The sequence below is a fragment of the Sciurus vulgaris genome (genome assembly GCF_902686455.1).
Source record: "Sciurus vulgaris genome assembly, chromosome: 5".
NCBI lineage: Eukaryota > Metazoa > Chordata > Mammalia > Rodentia > Sciuridae > Sciurus > Sciurus vulgaris.
This window is the reverse complement of record NC_136465.1, coordinates 144,030,576-144,054,930: the sequence shown is the minus strand read 5'-3', so window position 1 is coordinate 144,054,930 and position 24,355 is coordinate 144,030,576. Positions and strand designations below refer to the sequence as shown.

Sequence of the window (24,355 nt, the reverse complement as noted above, 5' to 3'; positions counted from 1 at the left end):
TTTTGATTTTTAACCTAGTGACAACTGAGTCTTAAGCACAGGTCGTTTGTCACCATTTGTTTTTGCAGACATAAATTGGTTCTTCCTTCTTTACATTTATTCATTCATTCATTCTTTTAGATGTTCAAGTATTTATTGAATAGCTAGTAAGTAGAGAGCCCTATGTAGGGACTACAGGACAAAAGTGTGATATCCTACCCTCTAAGGTAGTATAACCTTGTTGAGAAAAAGTTGAAAATGTTTTGGAGTTAAACAATGGTGTTGGGTTTCAACTTTTTTCAGAATCACTTGCATTTTATATATCACTATGTAAATAAAATTTACCACTTTCATTTGGAAAAATCTAATGAGTGCATGACAATTATCAAGCATGCTCAGCTTTGATCCTGTACAAAGCTACTCTGGGGACTCGCAGTCATTAGCCATTACTTTCAAGTTATACAAATTTTAGCTACAAAACAGCATTTCAATAACTAAGCAAGAGAAAAATATGGAAATAAAGCCAAAAGAGTACCAGTTGACTGGTTATTATCATTCCCCTCTCCCTCTTAAAAGAGTATGGAGGGTTATTCAACCTATAGAAAAAAATTATATTTTAATATGACTAGTATATTTAAGTTGAATATTGTAGTGTAATAAATATTGCAAATGTAGATGCTCTTCAGTTTCTGACTCCAGGAAATAGATTAGTAACTTGTACTATTTCCCAGATAGACCTTTATAGCTTAACTAATCATAATGATTATAGTCTTTTCCATTAGAAGCACAGAACTCTTTCCTAATGTATCACCCACATTGGTTGTCTTTTTTTTTTTTTTGCTTCAAAGAACTCTCTAGCTTTTGAAAAGTCATGTTCTTTTTTATTAGCACAGTAACTATCAATACAAATATGTCTGATGAACTGAATTGGTTTGAGTCCCCTGACCTTTTGCATTTGGATTCGCTAGGTTGGTTAGTAAAAATAATAATAATAATAATAATAATAATAATGACAAATAATGTATAATATGCACAAAAATGTATGTATATACTCAAACATATTTATGTGTTTTTATTTCTCAGGAAAGTTTGTAAACTACACCATCATGAAAAAGAGAGGTGAAAATATGTTTGGTGCTCTTTTCCCACGTTAAGGATAAGAAGCAAGATACAGTGAAGTAAAGATCAAAGAATAGGAAAGACTATACCCCCAAAATGCTTTTAGTTGTTAGAATGATAGTTTGGGAATGAATTTTGTTTTAATTTTCCAAAATTTCTGTAATAATTTTCTTGTTTATACTTTAATACCTCTATGAAAACTGGTATATTGTCAGATAGATTTGGGGGGGTTTGAACAAATGTTTCCGGATAAGGTAAATAACTGTTCTTAGGAGAAGTGAGGTACTTTTTCAGACTAAAACAATAAGATATGATTTATACAACAGAAAAGATGCAAACACTAAAATATTGAGAGGTTTAAAATGATTAATGACAAATTTTGGCTAAACATGTATCTATAAAAAAACAAAAAACAAAAACAGATCGTAAGATAGAAGAAAGATGATCCTGCATCATAGGTTCTATTTGGAATCAGCCTGAAGTTCTACTTCTAATTCACCTGTTCAAGTGTTCACAGGGCAGTTTTTGAAAGCTGTACAGTGACTGCATTTAATGTGGCTTCCACTTCTTATTTATAAAAAAATGAACTTATTTTTAGAATAATAACAGTAGGTCCCCTGTACAAAAAACATACAATAATCCCAAATCCAGAGTACTTTTGAGATTCAAACATTTATTACATTTGTTAATGTCTAAAAATCATTTCAGAAAGTAGTACTGCTTTTTTTATGCCAGAAATTTATCATTATTGAAAACTATTTTGAAATAAAATATTAATTTACTAAACAATCAGTGGATGGTCCATTTTCTTCAGTAAGAAGTCACAAGTAAAATTAATTTGTATGGTTCGTGAGATAGGGAAATATTAAAGGGCTAAAATAAGTAATGTAATGATGCATCTTGGCAAGCATATGAAAATGGATAAATAACTAGCCTCCTTAGGTACTATTCATTCTAGCTTGGAAACACTTCATATAATCGTTCACTATATTTTAATAGCAAATGAGGACAGTAAGAATTCTACAATAAGTGTCAACTATGAATTTGGGTACCACGCTGCAAGTGGCAGATGTCCTACTTATGTATGCCCACTCCTATTCTACACATAAGGAAGGACAAACAGAACTTTTTCTCTATTAGCTTTATTAGCAGAGTTAACACATTACTCCATCATCCCACTAATCAATTGTTCATAGTGTTGAAACATATTTTCAAACTGTATTAGTTGCTTTATATACACTTCTCACTGGTTATTAAGGAATGTCATTATCTGGATATTACAGAAGTAAAAGATGAGCAGCAGAGTGACTAGGTAACAAAAAATCAAAAACATACGAGGTGGTAAATAAAGCTGCAATTTAAGCCCAGGACAACCTGTCCTCAACACATCGTTTTAACCAGATGGTAGAGGATAATCACAAATAGTCCAACTCCCCAGCTCAGGTGAAAATTATACTTTTGCTCATAGAAAATTGTTTTCTAGCTGTAACATATTGGCCATCAGATTCATTTCATTTTGCCTTGGGCTTATCTATTGAATTAAAATAATAAGGAAGAGCAATAGTGATCCAGGGCTGACCTTTAAAAATGCTTCCTACACATATGTTATTTAATTCTTAAGAGGAAAATATATGGCATATAAGACATAAATTGATTTTATGGTTAACCTGTGCATGCACATGCATGCACACACACACACACGCTCATAAATATGAAAATAAAATCAAGATACAAATCCTGCAAGAAAATAAATTAGGGATAAATGGGATGTGTTAAAAAGACAACTCTTTAAAGATTTAAGCAACAATTAATACAAGAATAAGTACTAGTACTGGGAAGGTAGAACTTCACATTTCTCATTTACAATCTACAATTAGGGCTAAAACACCCATTTTATGGAGGGAGAGGAAGTTTCAAGAATGAGGAGTGACTTGCACAGGGACAATTAATAATGCCATCCTAAAAGGTCCAAACGGCTCTAAAGCCATGATGTTTTTTCTATTGTGCCAAGCTGCTTGACACATGAAGCTTATTATTTATTGGCTACCTACTGATATCTTAAATATATATCTTTCTTTCTACATTATCCATATACTAATTCACATCAGTCTCATTTTATAAATGAGGTGAACGTGGCTCACTGAGCTTAATTAACTCGCTCAAAATCAAAAACAAGCAAATGCCAAATTCAGAATTCACATTAAGAGTTTTCTCTGGCACTTTCCACTACATCATGCTATACAAATAAGACCAAAAAATAAGCCTAAAGGGGATAAAATAACTGCAAAAGTTCCATAAGTGGATTTACTTTTAGAAGGGAGGTATATATATAATACTTCAAACTTGATTAAAAAGATAAAATTTTTAAAATCCCATAAAGGCAACAACCACAGGAAAAGAAACTTCAGTAAATTTAATTAGGAAGAAAATAAAGATAGGTGGCCAGGAACAGGTTGGGGAAAAGAGGGTTAAGTTATCTTCTCTGGTACTGTTACTTTTTTTTAACTTACAATAATAGAAAAAGTGTTTATAATACCCAGGGGCAAAGAAGCAATGATGACTATTTTTCCTTCCCATCCTGGAAAAAAAATGACATAATAGAGGTCCTTTCATAAGAATGAGAAGATTTGCTGTGCAATGATGTAGCGATCAGGTTCATCACCCAGATTTATTTCCAATTCACTCACAGACAAAAGGGATTTGGATGTCTCTAGGCTGGCTTCAGGCAGATGTAAACCAGTTTCAGATGTAGAACAAATAATGTCACTCTTCCTCCCTAGAAAGCCCCATGTCAAATAACCCAGGCAAAGGCCAACTCCTGAAGGAAAAAATATTGGGTTATTGATGATGTAATAGTCTAGATCTCACTGTTTCTTATGTTTCAAATTACAGGACAGCTCCTACTTACAGATAAAGAATGGAGCATATCTTTGGACATATTAAAATTCAGTATAGATTTTGTTTTGGTAAACCTTTGTCATTACCTTTACCAAAACTACCCTTTCACAACTTCTAAAGTAAAGTAATTGTTACATATATTTGTAAAAAAATAAAAAAATAAAAAATAAAAATTCTTGGTATCTTGCCTACAAATTTTAGTGAACTGTCATGAATACTATGTTAGTAACATAAAGATATTTATTTCCTTCAAGGTACTTACAATTTAGTGATAAGGAAACAAAATTTTCAGTGTTTCTTAAATATGATTGTACATGTGCTCAAAACAATTTTCTAAATTAATTATTACTTGGGAATTCCATTGAATCTGTGTGTCTAGACCAAGTCTTGATTATTCTTTTTTATTATATTTATATTTTTTAATATAAACATCTCACCTGCTTACTGTAGAAATTCTAAAAGATCATAATTTCATGAAATTATATAAATTATATCACCCACAGTTAAGCAATGACAAAATTTTTGTTTCCCAAAAATTTAGTTTACATTTTGAAAAAAATTACTTAGATAGTAAAATATTTTGTCACCTTTAAGTACTTAAGTTTCTTCTGGTACTCTATTATTCTAAATAAGACTATGAAAGATTTAAAAAATTTTGTTTTCTCATTCAGGATCAGTATTTATTCATTTGTTTATTCAAATTTCCCTACTAAGTTTTCATGTACCAATTGTACCTACTTTATCAATTATCTTGTTCTGTAACTTTTTAAAATACATCCTTTTTATAAACTTAGAATAAAATATATATATATATATATATAAATATAAAATGCCAGAATTCTTGGACTGTTTTTAATACTACAAAATTTCTTCTCTATCTAATAGGGATATGAATTCTCTTCTAATTACATAGTTTTATTATTAAAATTAGTTACTTATTCCATATGAAATATATTTTGCCTTATGGTAGGAGGCAAGTTTCTAATTTAATTCTTATCTAGATAGATATTTAATTATCCTAGATTAACTTTTATAAGATTTCCTTCCCTCATAAATATTAATCCCACATTTATTATCTACAAAAGCCTTACATAAGTTTTGATCTGTTTCTAGGGCCTTTGTCTTATTTGTCTGATTTCCTATTCTTATCTCACTATGACATTGTTCTAATTGTTCTAACTTCTTTTGATATTTTAAAATCTAGTACAGCAAGTCTCATCCATCATATTTTAAATCTTCTTGGCTCTACTTTCTTTTAATTCTATGAAGGAAACTTTAGAATCTTTTATTCAAGTTTTTGGTAACATTCTTTTTGGAATATATATCGCTATTACATTAAAATTTATGAATAAATTTGATAAAAGGGAACTTTTACAAAATAGAGCTTCCCCATTCAAGATTAGTATGCAATTCTTCATTTAGTCAAATGCCCCTCCCCCTTTTATCTCCCTTAGCATCCACTCCAGCAATTATATTCATCTGATTCCAACTAGACTATGACATGCACAGAAGTCACACAAAATTGTTCATCTCTTCCTGTCTTTCAACCTAAGTCCAGATGCCTCTGGCTCCAATGAGTTCTCAAAATACAATTGATAATTATATTTTGTATCAACTTGGATTTAGATCTTTCATTTTTACTAAGTTGTTGAAGAGCAATCCCCAAATAATTCCTTTTTCCAGAATCTGTAGTCAGACAGAAACATAAAACATCAGGGTGAATTATATCAAGAGTTTAACTTGCTGTGATTTTAATTCTCACTTTTTACTCCACAGTTTTAACATTGACATAGAAACATTAGGGAGTCTGGCTTTTGTTTTTAATGTATCTATGCCACAAAATTGCTATAACTCTTAACAGTCAGATTTTATGAATCTCTCGAGTTTCAATCTTAATCTTTTCCTTGTGTTATTCTTATAAAATAACATAGTCCAGTTGCCCAGATAAAATGGTTCTGACCAGAAATCCTCAATGGCTATAGGGCAGATCCAGAAAAAAATAAACGAAAAAAATAAACGAAAAAAAAATCTACACTATCACAAAAGAGGCCACTTTCTATCTGACAATAGACTTTTAACAATTAGAGCTTCTGGGATGAAGAGATTGGTGTAAAATGAAATATTTCCAAATCCTAAATTAAGAAGGGTTACGAAGAGGTTCAAATTGTAATTCTTCCGTAAATTCTAAGCCTGAGAAGTAGATTTAAACCAATGAAATATAAGAAACATTGTAAACAAAAGAAATGTAAGAAAAAAACTGAATATGTGTTTCATTAAGTTAAAAACACTAATCATCAAGAAATAGGTTAAACTTCAATGAAAGTTCAAGGGTTCCTGGTTTCTAGTGTGAGGTTATATATAGGGAGCATCGGATGTGCCACAAAAATTTAATTGGGAAAGAAACCAGGGGCCTGTGTCAACATTTCATTACTTGCAACTGGGGATTCTGAAGTTCTCCAGGCTAATCAACATCCTTTATATTTTCTTTCTTTCTTTTCTTCTTTTCTTTTGGGGGAGGGCAGAGGTACCAGGGATTAAACTTAGGGACACTCAACCACCAAACCACATCCCCAGCACTATTTTGTATTTTATTTAGAGACAGGGTCTGAGTTGCTTAGCACCTCACTTTTGCTGAGGCTGGCTTTGAACTTGCAATCCTCCTGTCTGATCCTCCTGAGCTGCTGGGATTACAGGTGTGTGCCACCGCACCCAGCTAATCTCCTTCATATTTTCAAGGAAATACATTACTAAAATGATCAACCCACCAGTGTTGGAGTCAACCCTATCAGGTGCTCAGATCTTCCAAAACTTGGGAGAAAGTGAGAATCCTGCGTGTATGAAATCTGTGTGTGTGTGTGTGTGTGTGTGTGTGTGTGTGTGTGTGTGTATTCACGAGCATGTAAAGGAAAGTGAGGATCCTTTCCCCCCAAATGTACTATTATACTACTTAGATTTACAATGTAGTAAATAAAATGGCTTCGTATTACTAGAATACTTAGGGAATACTAAAAACAAGCAAAGAAGTGTTAACTGTGTTTTTAAAAAGAAACAAGTTTAGGGTCTGAGGAAAGAAGAATGACTAAATGTTAGACTAGCCTGGAAAGATTTAATGAATAAACTGTCAATCAGAGAAAGAGGAATTCAAACAGTTGCAAGAAAATGAGAAGGAACCCTCCTGTGGGTCAAAAGAGTCCAAGGGAAGATTTTTCAGTTTTACACCAAAATTTCAAGAAATATATTCTCATGTGCATTCCTGAAATCAAGCAGTATGTCTCTATAACACGCAATGAATAATTCATTTGTGCTATAAATTGCTATATTGGTGTTAATTCCTAAGGCATATCAGAAAATTCAAAATTTATCCTCTTTTTAATGAATACTTGATAATACTTGAGAATAAGATTCTAAGATAATTCACAAAAATCCCATTTCCATAATTAACATGTTGGCAAAAACAACTTACATTCTGGAACAAAACACTATATGCTTTAGTCCATCTTTACTCGTTTTGAAGAAGACAATGATTTCTATCAATGCAGGTAAAATTTAAACTAAATAATAGCTCATTTGGAAAGTTATATGAGATTTTCATGCAGAAAACAATTTTTCCTACCTTCTAGGAAAGATAGAATTAAATACACACACAGTAAAGTACACAGAATTAGTAACGTACTTAGTTTTAAACTTCACTTTATTCTTCTTCTTGAGAATCAGAATATAATACCCCAAAGTAAGGCTTTTTGGCATGCTGAGTAGTTGAACCGAAGGAGACTGGAAGAACTTCAGAAGCAAGGTCTATCTGACCTTTTCCCCGTACCACTATCTTCTGCCTCTGTAGAAACTAGAATTCTTTTCCTAGGTAAAGTCATAAAACAATTCTTTTCCCCAAAAAGAAGCAAACCAAATGACCTAGAAAGGTCAATCTCTCTCTTCTCCCTTCTCCCTTCTTTCTCAAAGATGCTCATTCCACAGGGGTTCTGTCCCATAGGCAGGGACAGGAAGGAGTGATACCCAGGAAAACCAAGAAGTACCTGGACAGACAGGACTTGCTGGGTTCCCTCTCAGTTTATTACCATTAGGTCACATCCTTTTATCCAAATGTATTTCTATACCATTGCCAAATTTTCCTCAAACCTAAGCCTAAAAATAATTTCCCCTGGGTCTTCAGATCTTCATTTCTGAAGACTCCAGTTACATAAAACTTTGATTAAATATAACGGCTGTGCCTTTTTTTTACGGACCTGTCTCTCTTTTATAGGAGTATCAGGGATGGCTGTTTTAATGGATGAGGAAAAGTACCACATCTTTCTGCCCTGAGACAGTTACCTATTCTAAATATGTGCAACAGTAACTTCTCATTTCCTTGACATTAATTTTCAATGTTATCCTTCACACAAAATTTTCTTCTTTCACATGACTATGTCCATTTAACTAAATGACATCAAAGCTGACATCTTTGAGAGTGCCAGATTTTGAAATCTAGTTAATGAATTTCCCAGTGGTAACATAAAATCACCTCAATTTTCTAAATACAATCCAAGCTGAATTTACAACTGAGTAAAACACGCACTCATGGCTATTGCCCAACAAAAGGTGAAAATATGTACATTTTTCTCATTTGTTTCTATTGCAGCATCAGAAAACAATTTTTTCAAATAGAACACAATGAAACAATTTGGGATTCAGAGAATAAGGAGGATATAATTAGGTATTAATTTGAGTACATTCATTTCCTCATAATTCAATTTAAAAACAAAGTTTTTAAGAAGCTTCAGCCTTTCACTTTACCACAGAACTGGAAAAAGCATGAATTAATGTAACAGGTGGGCTTGTGTGGTTTTAATAGCAATGAAATATAATCAACTGTCTCATATCATATTTCCAGGAAAGTAAGCGACATTGAGACCTAAGTCATGATCCTTCAGCAACCCCTCTATTGACATTCAAGTGTGCACACTCCCCAACGGGACCATATATCTTCTGTCCCTGGATTTAATTGAAACTTTAAACAAAATATATTACCTATTTAATGCAGCTGAACTGGATGCTGCCCTTTGTAGTATATAGACTAATGCTTACAATTAAGGTCTGAAATGGTACATAACAGAATTTTTACCAAGTGTGAATGGTAAAAAGAAAGAAATTAAGCCATGGCAATTTGATAATGAAAAATGAACTTTTTAGAACAAAAATCTGTGATTTTTTTGTTTTGGTCATAAAAAAAATCATTCTTTTTGATAAATAACTAAAAGTTCACAATTTTCCTCTTTTTGGCTACTTATGAAGTAAATTTCTAACATTTCTCAAATCTATATTTTGTCTCTCAGTACTAATGAATTTTACATATCTGGCCCACATCTCCTGGTCTTTCTTTTCTGAAGATAGAAAAATGGAAGTGAAATAAGTAGACTTATCTTAAAAATTAGAAGTTAATGTTCTTTTGGGAGTTGTATAGATTAGTGACTAATCCACTTATATGGTCATACTGACATCTATAGGACTGGCTCAGGGTCGTCAGGAGTGCCAACAGAAGCGATCATGGGAAAACTCACCAGACTCAAAATAGAGGAAGCAGGTGGTACAAGAAGCTTAACACTACTGGAGTGTTAATGCTTCCACACTCGAAAGATGTGAAGTTCAATCTCACAGTTAAAAACCATCTCTTTTCACAGTCAGAATGCTAACTTCCCTGAGCAAGTCACTTAACTAGTCACAGAAAACAGTAAGAATGTAAACCATCAGAGCAAAAAATCTAAACATGTTCACTCTAAAATGTATTCTGGTATATGCAAGGTTGTATACACACCACACACATACACACACACACACACACACACACACACACACACACATACACAGAGTAGTCCAACAAAAATAACTGATTTAACTAAAACACATCCTATACAGATGGCTGAAAGAGAAACAGACTTCTTTTATACCCTTTCTACCTGCTGAACTCAGCATATAATGTACATATTTAGGTAGAGATGGGATGAATTTACAAATAGACTTTGCATTTTATTTTCAGAAGGTACACTAGGCACCTCTTTTGTCAGTTCTTTCTAGCAAAATAATAAAGATTCTTCGTTAGACATTTACATTTAACTCGATAAGTTTCCTTCTCAAAAATAGAATTCTAAAATTTGCACAAGTTTTTTACACCATACACTGCTCTAATAAAAAAAAAAAGTCATTTTTTCCTTTCATTGTTTCTGTGTTCTCTATGAACAGTCCAATACAATTAGAAAAACCTTTTCTAACTAAAAAGCTACTTCAAAGAGCTAAAATTTAATCAAAAGATTTTGCCCTTATGAGGGAATGAAAACATTTTTTCAATTTCAAACCTATGTGAGTAAAAGACTTGTTAGCTGAAGGCTAATGGCAGAAAACATATTTCCCAATATTAAGTGGAGATTAAAGAAAAACAGGAGTATATACAAAACAAAACTGGAAATTAACAAGAGTCAAAAACTATGATAAAAATAATGGAAAATAAGGCAATTAAAACAAATGGACCATCATCATACAATTACTCTGGGAGGAAAAAAAAGAATGTAATGTTTCCCAAAGATGAATGCATAGCATCCATTATAAAGACATAGATTTCAGCAAACATAAAAATATGTTTGCCAATTGTGATAGTAGTATCACATTAGAAAGTATAAACCTGAATTCTTACTCATTTTATATGGTTCAATCAGCATAGCACAGCCTACTTTCTGATAGGCAAAATACTGTCTAGGTTAGAATAGTAATTTTCCATTTCATTTGTAGGTATTTATCTATTAAGGGAGAAGCACTAAAGAGCTCTGAACTCTCAGAAAGCTCCATGGGAACAGGAATGACATTGACTATTTTTCCTACCACCACCTTGCACTTGTGACTTTAAAAAATACCTTTTTTTTTTACTCTCAGAACTTATTCTAAACTGTGATTGTAGACTATCTTGATGAGACAGTAACCCTAAATTCTCCATTACTCCATACAGATTATGCCCCTTTGTTGTCAAGATATATTACCAAGATAAAATGGTCTAAATTGCTTGTATAATTAAACCCAACAATTACTTTGCATTGAGAAGGAGAAGTAATTTTATTTTAAATAATAAATAGATGCAAAATGACCTTTGGGATTAGAAGAGCTCAAACTGATAAGAATAATTGGAAGTTATAGCCTAATTTTATTTCCTATAATCCTTTAGGATTATCAAGAGTAATGCTGAAGTAGAGATAATAAGGGAAATAAACAATTAGAGAAAGAAGAAAAAAACTGAGTGTTCAAAAATTACGCTGCATTAAAAAAAATTTTAAATATACTGTCTATTGCATTTGTGACAAAAACACAATTTTGTCGATGCTTTATTTTTTTATAGATAAACTGGAGGTGTGTGTGTGTGTGTGTGTGTGTGTGTGTGTGTGTGTGTGTGTTTACTGGTCATTGAATGTATACAGAAAATGTGTTTTGACATAGTATAGAACATGCCAGTTTACAGAAATGGCATTTGAATTTAAGTCAAGAGACTATACTACTTCTGGTCAAACATAAACTGTAATCCTGAACAGGTCAAATCAATTCTTTGGGTGTTAATTTCCTATCTTGGAAAATAAAAGAGACAATGTTAGTGAATTGCAATGTATGAAATGTGTTACACCAAAAACTTGAGATGAAAAGAGCAGAGACCACGATCCAACACATGCCTATAAAAATGGCTGACAGAATAAAAAATCACTGTGAATAAGACTAGAAGAAAAATACATCACAGAAAAAGGAAAAAAAATTTCACCTAAACATGACTATTTTAATTTATAGGGAGAACGCTATTAATGGAACTAAAATAACTGGCATTAGCTGAGTATGCTATTTGACTTTTTGTTTTAAAATGGCTAATGATAAATGAAAGATTTTGTGGCTGCTGAGAGAAATACAGAAATGAGCCTAGATAGAAAATACACAATTCCAGACAAGTCAGAACTAAATAGAATCCCTATTGAACTTTGGTGACTGCAAGGCCATCATGATGACAAAAATCTTATCTATGGAGTAATTCTATTTACACAGCTAACTACAAAATGGACTGACAGAGAAGACAATCATCCACTTTAGGAGCTTAAAGTCTCACAGAAGTGGGGAAGGTCACTTTATAAAACACTTACCCAGGTCAGGCATTTGGGCCAATATGCTCTACCTTCATTATTCTAAGCAATTTTCAAACTGATATTATTACAGCTATCTTATCCACAAGGAAACTGAGGCTTCCATTAAGTAGTCTGCCCAGGGATACTCAGTCAGTAAATGTCAGAGACAATCTGAACCCAGCCTGTCTCATTTCAGAGACCCTGTTCCACAGATTGTCATTAATTCGCCCTGTTATCTAAAGAGGAAACTCTGACACACAGAATTAAAGTGACAGAACTGTCTAAGAAAAATTTTGACATTTATTTTGTGACTTCATTTCTTAATATTTCATGTTTTTCACATACTACTGAGTATAAGAACCTAGGTAAAAGTTTAATTTTTGCAAATAAAGTAATATCTGTTTTATGATATTTCTGTGTTTGCAGTTCACCTAAATTCTGGAAGGAAAGATACCTAATTGTTACTCAAATATCCTGGTCTTACGGAATCAAAGAGCATATTAAGAATGTATCTTTAAACATTGTTTAAGTTTGCTTGGTAACTACCACAATAAAATTCAATAAATAACCTTAAAATAATAGATGGAAAATTGAAGTTGGGGAGGAAATTAATCAAACTCATTTTGTATTAATTCACAAGTAAGAAAAGTATGCTCATTTGGTGTTGAAGATGAGTAAACTAGTATGCATCATGCAGTCATGTAAGACATATTTTACAAAATGTTTAAAGGTACAAGTGTATTTTTTCATGCGTGTTCCTTTATTTCTTCAAACTTTTCCTAAAAAAGAAAAAACAGAATGGGAGAAAAACCCAATGTTTGTATATATACATACAAGTGCTGAGGGGAGGTAGTCCTGAAGGGGTAAATGAATGAGACATGAGAAAATGAATCCTTGTGGGCTAAGTCTAGCCAGACATTGTAATCCATCACTGATCCCTAAAGAGCACTAATAATATGTAAATGTGTGAATTAGAAAACACATTCAAGGCTGTTGATAAACTTGATAGGATAATCAGCACATGCTGACAGAGTAATGAAACTGATGAACTGATAGGGCAGCTTATCTCCTAGGCCATTTTTTTCCTTGTCAAATGGAGGCTAATCAAAATGTATTAGGAGTTAAAGCAAACACTCAGGGGATTTAACCCATTTGATTAGGAGGTGAACTCACTTTCTGAGAAAATTATAGTTTCCTGAACAACTGAAACTATAAAACCTGATCAGCTGACAGATCTTCACATAAAATTAAACGGAAGTCAGCCACCATAATTATAGAAGAAATTTGGAATTTTAAATTATATGAAGATCCTCCTCTAGAAAATTGGTAGTGTGCTTTTCAAGTCTGGGTAAAGAGACCACCTCCCTCTATAATGGAAAATAAGACAAAGGAATAGGCAATAACCCCAGGGATGCATTTATCTGTTGCTGCTTGTGTGAACTTAGCATTTGTAAAACCATATGAGAGACAGATCCCAAAGTAACAGCTGAATTTTCAATCCAATTTATTTACATAAAATAATTGAATGAATTTTCTGAAATCACTAATTATAGTGAACACCTCCACTTTCCATTAACAATAAAGATATTACATTACATGCAGTCTGTTGCCAAGGATCTCAAAATTCTATCCTAATTTAAAGAAAGATGTCTAATTGGATCATTGAGGAAAATTGGGAATAAGGCCTTTCTAAGAACCAGTTGAAAAAAGAATCACAAAGTAAAACCACTATGCCTCTTTACACAAAGCTAAAAAAACAATCCCTTTAGAATTCATTTTGGTGTGAAAAATATCTGGCATTAAGATAGGTGAATTTTCTGGTAAAGTTGCACATTCTCAGCACACATTTTACACATATATATACCTTTCACTCCTGTGGACAGATGAATGGCAAAATGCTGGAGAGTAAAAGGCACTGTATTAACTCATACAAAATTAAGGGCTAAAGTACCTTTAATGACACTAGACTCTACCTCATGTAATCATATCAAAGAGGAAAAAGAACTAAAAAACATTCCAGGGTCCTTTTTAACATGAACATTAAATTGCTTTATAGTTGAACAGGCAAACTAGGGTGAGACTCTCAGAAACATGGAATGGATTTATTAACCTTCCTTTTCCAAATGAAGATTTTTTTTCTGTTTATTGGAAAACAAAAGTAAAAACAAATGAACAAAACCACACTGAGTCCAATTCCATCTTTGAACTATTTCTAAATTTTTGGTCATTTAGGAAAAAAGAATGAGTGTTCCTGCAGACGCATGTTTTCTAGTCTGAGAGGGTTTGGGACTTTTTGTGCATGCACAAATTAGTTAAATCATGGGATTTTGAAGTGTTATATAATCCTGGAGGTCACATAGTCTGATCTCATTTTTATATGCATAAGGAAGGCCTAGAAATAGTACAAGACTTAACAAGATTTAATGAAAAAGGAAAATGTGAGTTTGCAGCTTGTGCTTTGGGGAAAAAAAAAACAAGAAGTATTTGATTTGAGGACAAAAGTTCCTTTTATCTAGAAATAGTTATCTAAACATCAGCAGGGTTCCTTAAATGTTGGGGATTCTGTTTCTGAGAATCACATGCTGAGCAGGTGGTTTTCAGCTGTGCCCACTGGCCCCCAGCTGTGCTAATACTTTTCTATAGGACAGTCAGAATTAATTGCAGGTAAAAGCCATTTTATTCTAGTTCGTGACCTCTTATACCTAGAAAAATCTGTGCCAGGGATGTATATGCTGTCTGACTGACAAGAGAATGAAGCTAATTACTCAAACTAGAAAAAGGGATAATTATAGGAATGCACTTATGGTCTTCATACTCTTGTGCATTCTAAAATATTATATGAAAAAACCTACTGAGATCCAAGGCCTGATCAATGGAAACCAATATAAGCGGCTCAGTTATTCTTATCTTTTATGTGCATCAAAGCTCATGAATCTCCACATTATTGCAGATTTCTTTGTTGTTGTTGTTTGTTTGTTTTGGGGAGTATGGGGAATTGAACCGAAGAGCATTCTACAACTGAGCTGTATCTTCAACCTTTTTTATTCCTTATTTTAAGACAGGGTCTTGCCAAGTTGCTAAGGCTGGCCTAGAACTTACGATATTCTTCCCTCAGTCTTCAAGTAGCTGGGATCACAGATATACACCACTGCACCCAGCACGGGATTAGTTGTGAGACTCTCCTGATTATGAAAATAACATAATAAAAATTACAAAGAATTTAATACATTAATTGAAAGGAATATATACTTTATTAATCCCTAAACATAAATGAAAACATACACATATATAGAAGGTATTACTTTTTCATTTTCTAGATTATAGACAATGCTTGGTAGCCAAATGATTTTAAGAGTCCCTTACAACAATTCTAGAAACTGGTCTATGTGCTGGGAATCACTAATTTAATGCATTTATTTTGCTAATGTTAGAAAAAGTGCGGTCAGAATTTGAACATGACAACCATTGTGAACAAGGTTTTCTTTGTTAGTACTAATAATATAATGTATTAGAATTCCATTTATCACAAGCCCAGATTCTAATTTCTCCACAGGTCACTGAAATGTCAATTGAAATATTAAAGTTTTACTTACCCATCATATTGTACAAGCTCTGTGGGGCAAACTGCCTTGGCATTTTCTGAATTGCTTCCTTGTATACACTCAGGGCTTCCTAAAATAAGAAGAAGAAGAAGAAGAAAAAAAAAAAAGAGGAGATAAATCATCATTAAAGTACAGGGATATTCACTGAAAACAAGATAATAACATTTCTCCAAAGTGAAAACTACCCATTGCTATTTCTAAATGGTTCACTAGAGGAAAATAATTGAGCTGTCCTTTGGTAGCTTACTACCTTAATTTCACAAAGAAAATGCTCAGCCTAGTGAAGAATGTTATCTAAAAATTTAGTTTAACAAGGAATCGAATGTTAGCAAGGTTCTTTTAATATAAATTTTCCAGTTCACATGGATTAGTCAATAAAAAAAGAAAAAAAAAGTTCATACATGGAAGTTATTCATCATTCATAAAGTCCATAGTTACTTTAATTCAGGCAACCCAGTGGGATCAGCAAACAAATAAATCTTCCAGCTACTGACATTTGCTCAAATTATTAAATGCAATTAGTTTAAAAGTAATACCTTCATTGTTATATTGCAGTCTTTGTGTGAGACCCTGGGGGGCAGGGTAGAGGCCAGTTTGAAAGGAGGAAGAGAGGGGTAACAGGGTCACATGCAGACCAGCCTTCTGTGAGCAAGGGAAGACTAGGCTGGTCACCTCCTAACAACACAGTTACATTACTCCCCCACACAGTGAAAAAAAAAAAAAAAAAAACACATAATTTGCTTTTATGTCATAAAAAGTTTTAAAAGAACTAAAGAGAAACAGGTAGGATTTACATCAAGCCACTTCATACTTGGAATACAAAGAAAAAAATGTATATTTTTTTTAAATTATGACAGTGGTTATATGGAAACAGTTCTGTTAACTGTTTCTGGGATCATAAAATCATCAATGAGCAAATAAGCTTGAGAAACAATGCATGTGACTTTTATTCCAATGGTCACAATATATATTGACATCATTTTTCTGAGAAATTCACAGAAAACAAACGTGTTACAATTTTATTTGCAAAAGTTTTTGTCCCAAAGAAATTTGATCACAAAACCCTTTGACTGTGAATACATAGTTTCTCAAGGCCAGCAGTGGCCCTGTAAGGAGATTATGGTTAAGAAACATGAAGCCTGGAACAAAACAGGGGGCAGGAAAAGGACAGACAGGTTGTGGCCAAACCTCGTAACGTCCCTGCTCATGATAGAGCTTTCCCAGGTTGTACAGACAGCTGGTCACAGAGCTCTTGTGTGCATGAGGGTCCTTCAGGTTTTCATCCGGGATCTCAGAACACTTTAGGAATGTACGCCGGGCTTCTTCTGTCTTTCCTTGATTCATTAGAATAATGCCGGTGTTTAAGTACGCAGCTGTGGGAGAAATTAGAGAAGTGTGAGGAGATCATATACGCTATGGATGGAATAGCTATCTTTGCTTCAGTTTGGTTTCCATAGATTATTTCTGATTAAAAATGAGAAATATTCATGGAACAAATACATGGGACCCAGAACAGTAGTGGGAACCTTAAGCATCACTAAAAATATACATAAAATAGTCTCTCCCTTCACAGAACTCCAAATATGTTTGAGGTTAAAATCTAGTAGAATAAAAGTTATAGATATCATCATATTTTCTGAAAGTGGAAATGGACATCAAAATATGAAATTGAGAGAAATAAAACTGTTAGAGATTTATCACTTGACTAGCAAGTACTCAGGAAAAGGAGCATCAAGGGTTTTCTCTGTGAAGCTGTAAGTCACAAAGATAATTTTCACAAATGGAAAAGAACTATTTTTAAAAAATCACAAAAAATTCAAATATTACTTACAAGCCAAGGTGGGCCTGCTCCCAATGGCCAATTTATAATAATGTAGGGCTTCTGCGAACCTGCTGTTCTCCTGTAGAAGTAACCCTCTGCAGGAGGAAAAGAGAAATTTGGAGATGAGACTATATTACTGTATATAAAACCACAAATTTTTATTTTACATTCCAAAAATAAAAATAGGAGTGCAATCAAACGCTGACCTGGTATTATAAACAAATTTTAAGTAGAAGGAAATGATTCTTCAGGAGAGAACTGTTGCACTTCTGTTCCATTAGAAAGTATTGAATATTTTCAAAAAGTCTTCTATAACCCTGAACTTTCCCCTGTGTGTCTCTTCCCTCCCACAAAGTCACTAACCACCTGTATTTCTTCTAGGAGCATGCACACTTTCTCATCACTTTAGAAAGGAAACCTGTCAGAAACGTGAGATGTCTCTCTCTCACTAGCTGTTCCTTGGAAAACATTTGTCCATGACTCCTTGAAAGGCAAAAGGTAGTCTAGGTCAGCAAGAAACAGTCAGAATTTAATCAGATGCCATGAAGGAATAAAGAATAGAACTGAAGGCTATCCACGTTGCTATTTCCTTGCTATTTGGTTTTAGTCAAATACACTTATATTTCAGAATACTGTGCATACTTCAAATTCACTGTTTTTTTGAAACATCTTTCTCTATGAACCCTAAGGCACTATGGGCCTCCCTAGGAGGCTCCTTAAATAGTAGCCACATGTATTATCCTAGCCATTCCAGAGCTCACCTGAATGACTCAAATGAAAATCAATCATAATCATTTTTATGATAATAAGATGTCAAAATACTCTGACAGAAGCGTTTTGGCCTATCCCCATTTTCTTGTAATGGGTATATATCTTATAGTTGGCATATCTATTGAACCTGAGTATTCCTACTATTACTGCAAATTACACATCAAAATTGGCTGCTAATGAGACTTTTGAAAGGGTAGTAAGTGGAGATCTGAGAAAAAAGAATACTACTGATAAAAACACTATTTTGTTGAAAATTACTATGGTCAGGTATGGTTGGAGTTTGTCCCCCAAGTCATGCTTTGGGAGCTTGGTACTCCATGTGGTAATGCTAGAAGGTGAAAAGACCTTTCAGAGGTAAGCCTAGTGGGAGGTGGTTGAGTCATGAGGGCAACACCCATGGAAGGAATCAGCAATCGATTCTTGCAAGAGAGTGTTGTTGTAAAAGAGTAAGACCCTTCCTCCCCACTCTCTGGCTTCCCATCTCACTACCAGATCTTTCCCTCTCATGTGCTCCTGAAATATGATGTCACCCACCATGATGAGAGGCAGCTAGAGGAGCTAGCCAGAGCTGGTACCATGCTGTTTGGAATTTGAATCTCCAGAAATGTGAGCTAAATAAATTTTTTATCTTTATACATTACCAAGACTCTGGTGTTTTGTTAAGAACTGAAAGCTGAGTAATACAAGTACTGTAAAATGCTTATTATTATTATTATTTTTTTTTTTGGTAGCAGGGATTAAACCCTGGGGCACTTAACCACTGAACCTCATTCCCAGTCCTTTTTTATATTTTATTTAGAGACAGGGTCTCTCTAAATTGCTTAGGGTCTCTCACTAAATTGCTGAGACTGGCTTTGAACTCACCATCCTCCTGCCTCAGCCCCTGAATCACTGGGATTATAGGCGTGTGCCATTGCATCTGGCAATACTCAGCTTATTTAATGGACACATTGAGAAAATATTTGAAGAAATCAATTTGAAATACAAGAATGTTCATTTGTGTCATCAGCATATATTAACCTTATTATCTCTAATATTTGCAAAGTGTCATTTGACTAGATCAGAGAATTTGCAAACATATTAAATCACTTTTCATGTAACATAAATGTACATTTCTATAAAAAATTTGAGCAATGATTAATTTGACCATGAAATGACTATGCTTTGCTATTAGGTGCCCATTATAGCTTGAGAAGAAAAGGCAAAGCTTCCTACATTACTAAATTGAAAAAGAGAAGGAACGCATTAATGGATACTATTCTTTATAACAATAAGCGTATGAACATAATGTTTTTCAGTTAATGAAGCTAAGATCTGTAGTTTTGTCTTTATTACTTCCTTTCAAATTCAGATAAAAAGGCTCTTCTCCTCTGGTAGAAGGCTAACAGCACCAGAGAAGAAATAGCATCCAAATATTTTATTCTATCTTTTCTGGTTTTCTTTATGAATAAAGTCTATCAATGAGCTCCTATTTGTCCAATACCTTCATTATACTTCCCATTACAGCTTCCTTTCTCCTAAAGCTACAAAAAGGTTCATGAGACTCTTAGCATAAAGGGGAAGGAAACATCCTACAATGTTCATTCATCTGCTTATTCCTTTACTGCTTATTACTGTTCTTCCCTTTAAAGTCAGATTTCCTTTAAAAATAGTCTGTGGTACATATATCTAATACATCAAATTCCATTTAACCCTTCAATCTTGTTTAGGTTCTATTCTCAGAATTCCTCCCGAAAACTCACATCTAATTTCTACTAATTATCAAACCCCCCAAAACAGTGGATTTATGAGAGCTTCCCACTCAACCACAGCACGTGAGACTGCTGACTTCATCTTCCATCCTGAATTTTATTTCCTTGGTTTTGGAATACCACAGTCTCCCTCAGTCTATTCCATTTTTTTATCCCATTCTGTGCAGAATGAGGGGAAAAAAAGTGCCACTTCACTTTTATACTCCTTGAAAGGAAGTTATGTTTCAGAAAATTTTCTCCGTCTCTTCTCTAGAAAATAGTCTCTGCATGACATCATGCACAAATGTGGCTCATCTATGTAGCTCATGCTCCCCATGCTGAAGTAATGGACTCTCTCCTGACATCCAGATCTGTTTGCAACAGCTGACTGAACCAAGCTAATCTAGGAGCTCACTGGAATTTCAAAGTCAACACATTCAAAAATTGAACAGTGTCTATCACTCAAAAGTAAATAAGTAAATAAATAAATGAAATAAAAGAAGAAAAATCTCCTCGGTAATTAACACCATCATTTACTTCAGTTGCTTTAATCAGAAACCTGATGATCAATCTTGATTCTTCACTTATTTGAACAATTACATGCTTTGCAAAGTCTCTGAAGCCCACTGATCCTTATTTTCTAAGGCTCTTCACTCTGTCCCTCAAGGTTCATCTTTATGGCTTTGTCAGAACCCTTTTATCTTTTCTGCCACCTGAATAATTGCAAAGTCCACTAATTAGTCTCCACATAATTGCATTTCTAAAGGGCAAATATGCTATTAGGCTAGATGAACTGAACATGAAAGGAATAGGCACAGATCTCTGACAATGTGCCCAAAGCCCATAAACCCTGAAAACTAATGTACTTAGCCCCATGAGATGCCCAGTGCTGATATATTACATTCTGTCACTTTCCAATTCATAAAAGATACACAGAAGAGGAAGTAATAAATAGTATTATAACCATACCTGGAAAATCCTGTCATGCCTGCCTTGTTCTTGGGAGAACCCTAGCCATATGCAGCCATGCGGCAGGCAAGTTTCCAGGATTACATAAAATGTGGTGTTTTGAAGTAGAGTATCTACCTATATAATCTGAATAAAGTTATCAATGAAGTGAGTCCAAGGTAGAAGGCTACAGTGACTGATTTCTCATGGGTAAGGATTAAATTGGTATGTATGCCACAAATGTGAATAAGAAAGAGATGCGAACACCTATAGACACAATTTTCTGGGAAAGATGAATTTCCTGGTGTGGAAAACTGCTACAATAGAGGACAGTGGACCAACACTGCCTCAGCCCAGGAACAGACAAGGGCAGGTTCACATAGCCCAAGTGACATTGGCAGAGGCTACGTAATAGCATTAAAAGTGTTGTCATCAGCCCCACAGTACACGGATATGACAGAAGTTCAAAGAATTAACTAACTCTAGCTTTTATGGTTAAAAAGAGACAAAGCCAGAACTAAAACATATTCTGATACTAAATCCCATGCCTTATCTAGAAGAAAGAGAAGAGCTAAAATAATCAAATTCTAGATATGTATGCACTGTTATGCTTCCTTTTGCTCTACAACTCTCAAATTTTTAGAACACTATCCTGTCTTAATATACTGAGAAGGAATCAAGTGTCATATTGGAAGTTCAGGATGAACTTGGATCAATCCTAACATTGTTTCCACTAGGTTTCTGTCACTGATGTTTCTGCATTGATAGAAACTATTCCTTATTACACTGAAGATATGATAGAGCAACAGAAATCCTTTACTAATAGTGATAATAATACTATAGCAGCTAAACATATTCAGTAGTTGCAATATGTCAACAGTAATCTTATAAGAGGCAGTCATTATTACTGGCCTGATTTTATAGATGATGAATCCTGGGCAAAGAAAAATTAAATAATATACAAAGGTCACACATTTAGTGTTAAGAAGTACATCCAAATCCTAGCCCAACATTCTGGCTGTAATTTAGGACTGTATTTTAGTTGATTCATAGCAAAGGCTTTTTTTCTATAGCTATTTAAACTGATAACGTAATTTATTTGGATGTTGATCATGGCAATAAATTCTTCTGGTTTCTTTAGATATTAAAAACAAGGACACATTTTCATAGACCATAAAGCCAGAATTGGTTAGAAATAATTTCATCCATAGTATGCAAAGAGTATATATTAATGTGACATCACAGTGCCTCTTGGGGAAAAATTGGAACAAAAAATCATCCTGATCTCTAAATTACAAGTGATAGGATTAATTTATATAACCATGTATGTAGGAAGGTACACTATAGCTTGTTTAATGAAAATTTTATTTATCACGTTTCTCCTCCAGTGATTTGTCTTTCAAAATAGAAACTTAATCAATTGCAAGTAAAGACAACTAAAATTGGGAAAGAGGAAGAATAAAGACTTTTCTTAGTTGAAAGAAAATATATATAAACATATGAGATACTTCTATTCATCTTAAATTCTAGACTTTCACTTCAAGAAAAATTAACAAAATGTTCTCCCTTAAGTCCTTTTAGGATTTTTTTTTCTGATTTTGATTGTATGTTCTAGAAATTACCATTGTGTGCACAGAATTTCTTTTTTCTGAGAAAGCATATCTTTTATTCAGTCTCCCTCAACCGTTTGTCTAAAATATCATTTTTTAAAAAACAATAATCCAGATAGTTGATTGATGAAAACCAGTCAAACTCATGTTAATTGTAGATTGGACAGAGTTAAATACAAAATTAAATGTTAACAGGAATGCAAATCTCTAGTGGATTCTAAACATTGACACAGACTGAATGGGTATATTTACTTAGCACAGTGGTTCTCAACCAAGGGTGACTTCTCACCCCACAGAGTATTTGGCAAATCTGGAGACATCTCTGTTGTCACAAGTGGGAGGATGCCACTGGCATCTCTGGGGTTAAGGACAGGGACACTGTTAAACATCTAACAAGGAGTAGATGCTCCCATGCTCCCACCTCACCAAAGAATAATCCAGTCCAAACTCTTAATAGTACTGAAATTGAGAAACTATGATTAGCACTTCATATTAACTAACTGCAATTCATTTCTGTAGAAAATAAGATCTTCATATCCCTTTCAATCATGCATGTGTATATTCAGTGAATACAGAATATAGGAAGCAAACTAAAAGGGTCATGTTATTTTTCAATAAAAATCCAACCTATCTTTTCTACTGACTGTTGTCAACAGCCATTCTGTTAAGTACTGATTATGTACAAACAAAAAACAAAATTTTCTACAAATTGAGAAAGCATGCCCTTCCTTGCCTCTGAACAAACTGGCAGTGCCTCTTTATAATAAGATCAACTTCTGCATAGAGCCGTGAGATCATTTCACAATGTGCACATGTATCAAAACATTATATATGTACAATTATTATCTTTCCTAAGCATCTGTGGGGATTGGATTCAGGAACCCTCTCAGATGCCCAAATCTGTAGGTGCTCAAGTCCCTTATACATGCGAAACTTCCCAACAGAAATTAATTTTAAAAAGTTAGAGTCATATTTGAACTTCACATTTATTCAATTTTCAAACCTGCTCATTTAGCTAATGACTTATGTGAGATTTTGTATATTTTAACTGTGAAATGGTACTATAGATACATTTCCTCTGTTTTTTTCTTCAAAATTTATGCTTAGTTTTAGGCAATATTTACAATAAAACACTTGAAAAAATTAATGTTTAATATCAAATAGAAGTGATAAATAGTAGCACATGGCACGCTCATAAAACACAAATGCTATCATATCTTGCTTGATGAAATAGGCACCTGGCAACATTTTCAAGTGACTACAGTAGCAATTACTGGGATCAAACTCAAAGTCCTTTTTAAATATGGAGACTATAAGCAAAGTTAATGTGTTACTACTACTTGAATTAAGTAGTCATTACTTAATTCGTGAAATTACAGTAATTCTAAGGTTTAAAGTGACAAAAGAGTTTAGAAATTGTGTACCCAATATGAATGAGCCATTCTGTTAAGTACTGATTATGTATAAAGAACCTTGACAATCACATAGCAAACTTCCATTATGTATCTAAAACTGTCCAATGAGATGAAAGTGTGAGTGTCCCAAGCAGCTCCTGGAATTGTCCTTCAAGAGAATGAGTATGTCCTCCCTAACCTTTTCTCTTACCTGCTGACTCTAAGGTAGAAGTCCTGTATGGAGGATGGTGGAGGGTAAGATAAAATAAGCCCACAAAACCAAGACTTCATGAATTTGAACTAGCAACATGGGACTACACATCTCTGGACTTCTAGTTATAAGACAC

General features: G+C 33.6%; 1 protein-coding gene across 3 annotated transcripts in view; it reads right to left on the bottom strand.

Annotated features, from left to right (window-relative positions):
- TMTC2 (transmembrane O-mannosyltransferase targeting cadherins 2) overlaps window positions 1-24,355 on the bottom strand; it is a 458,982-nt gene that overhangs the window by 109,841 nt on the left and 324,786 nt on the right. For all 3 annotated transcript variants that reach the window (XM_079143057.1, XM_079143058.1, XM_079143056.1), the window contains 3 exons: window positions 17,565-17,650; window positions 16,922-17,106; window positions 15,725-15,803 (listed from right to left, as the gene is read on the bottom strand). In XM_079143057.1, coding sequence (XP_078999183.1) covers window positions 15,725-15,803; window positions 16,922-17,106; window positions 17,565-17,650 — 350 coding nt within the window. The remainder of the gene's footprint in view (window positions 1-15,724; window positions 15,804-16,921; window positions 17,107-17,564; window positions 17,651-24,355) is intronic.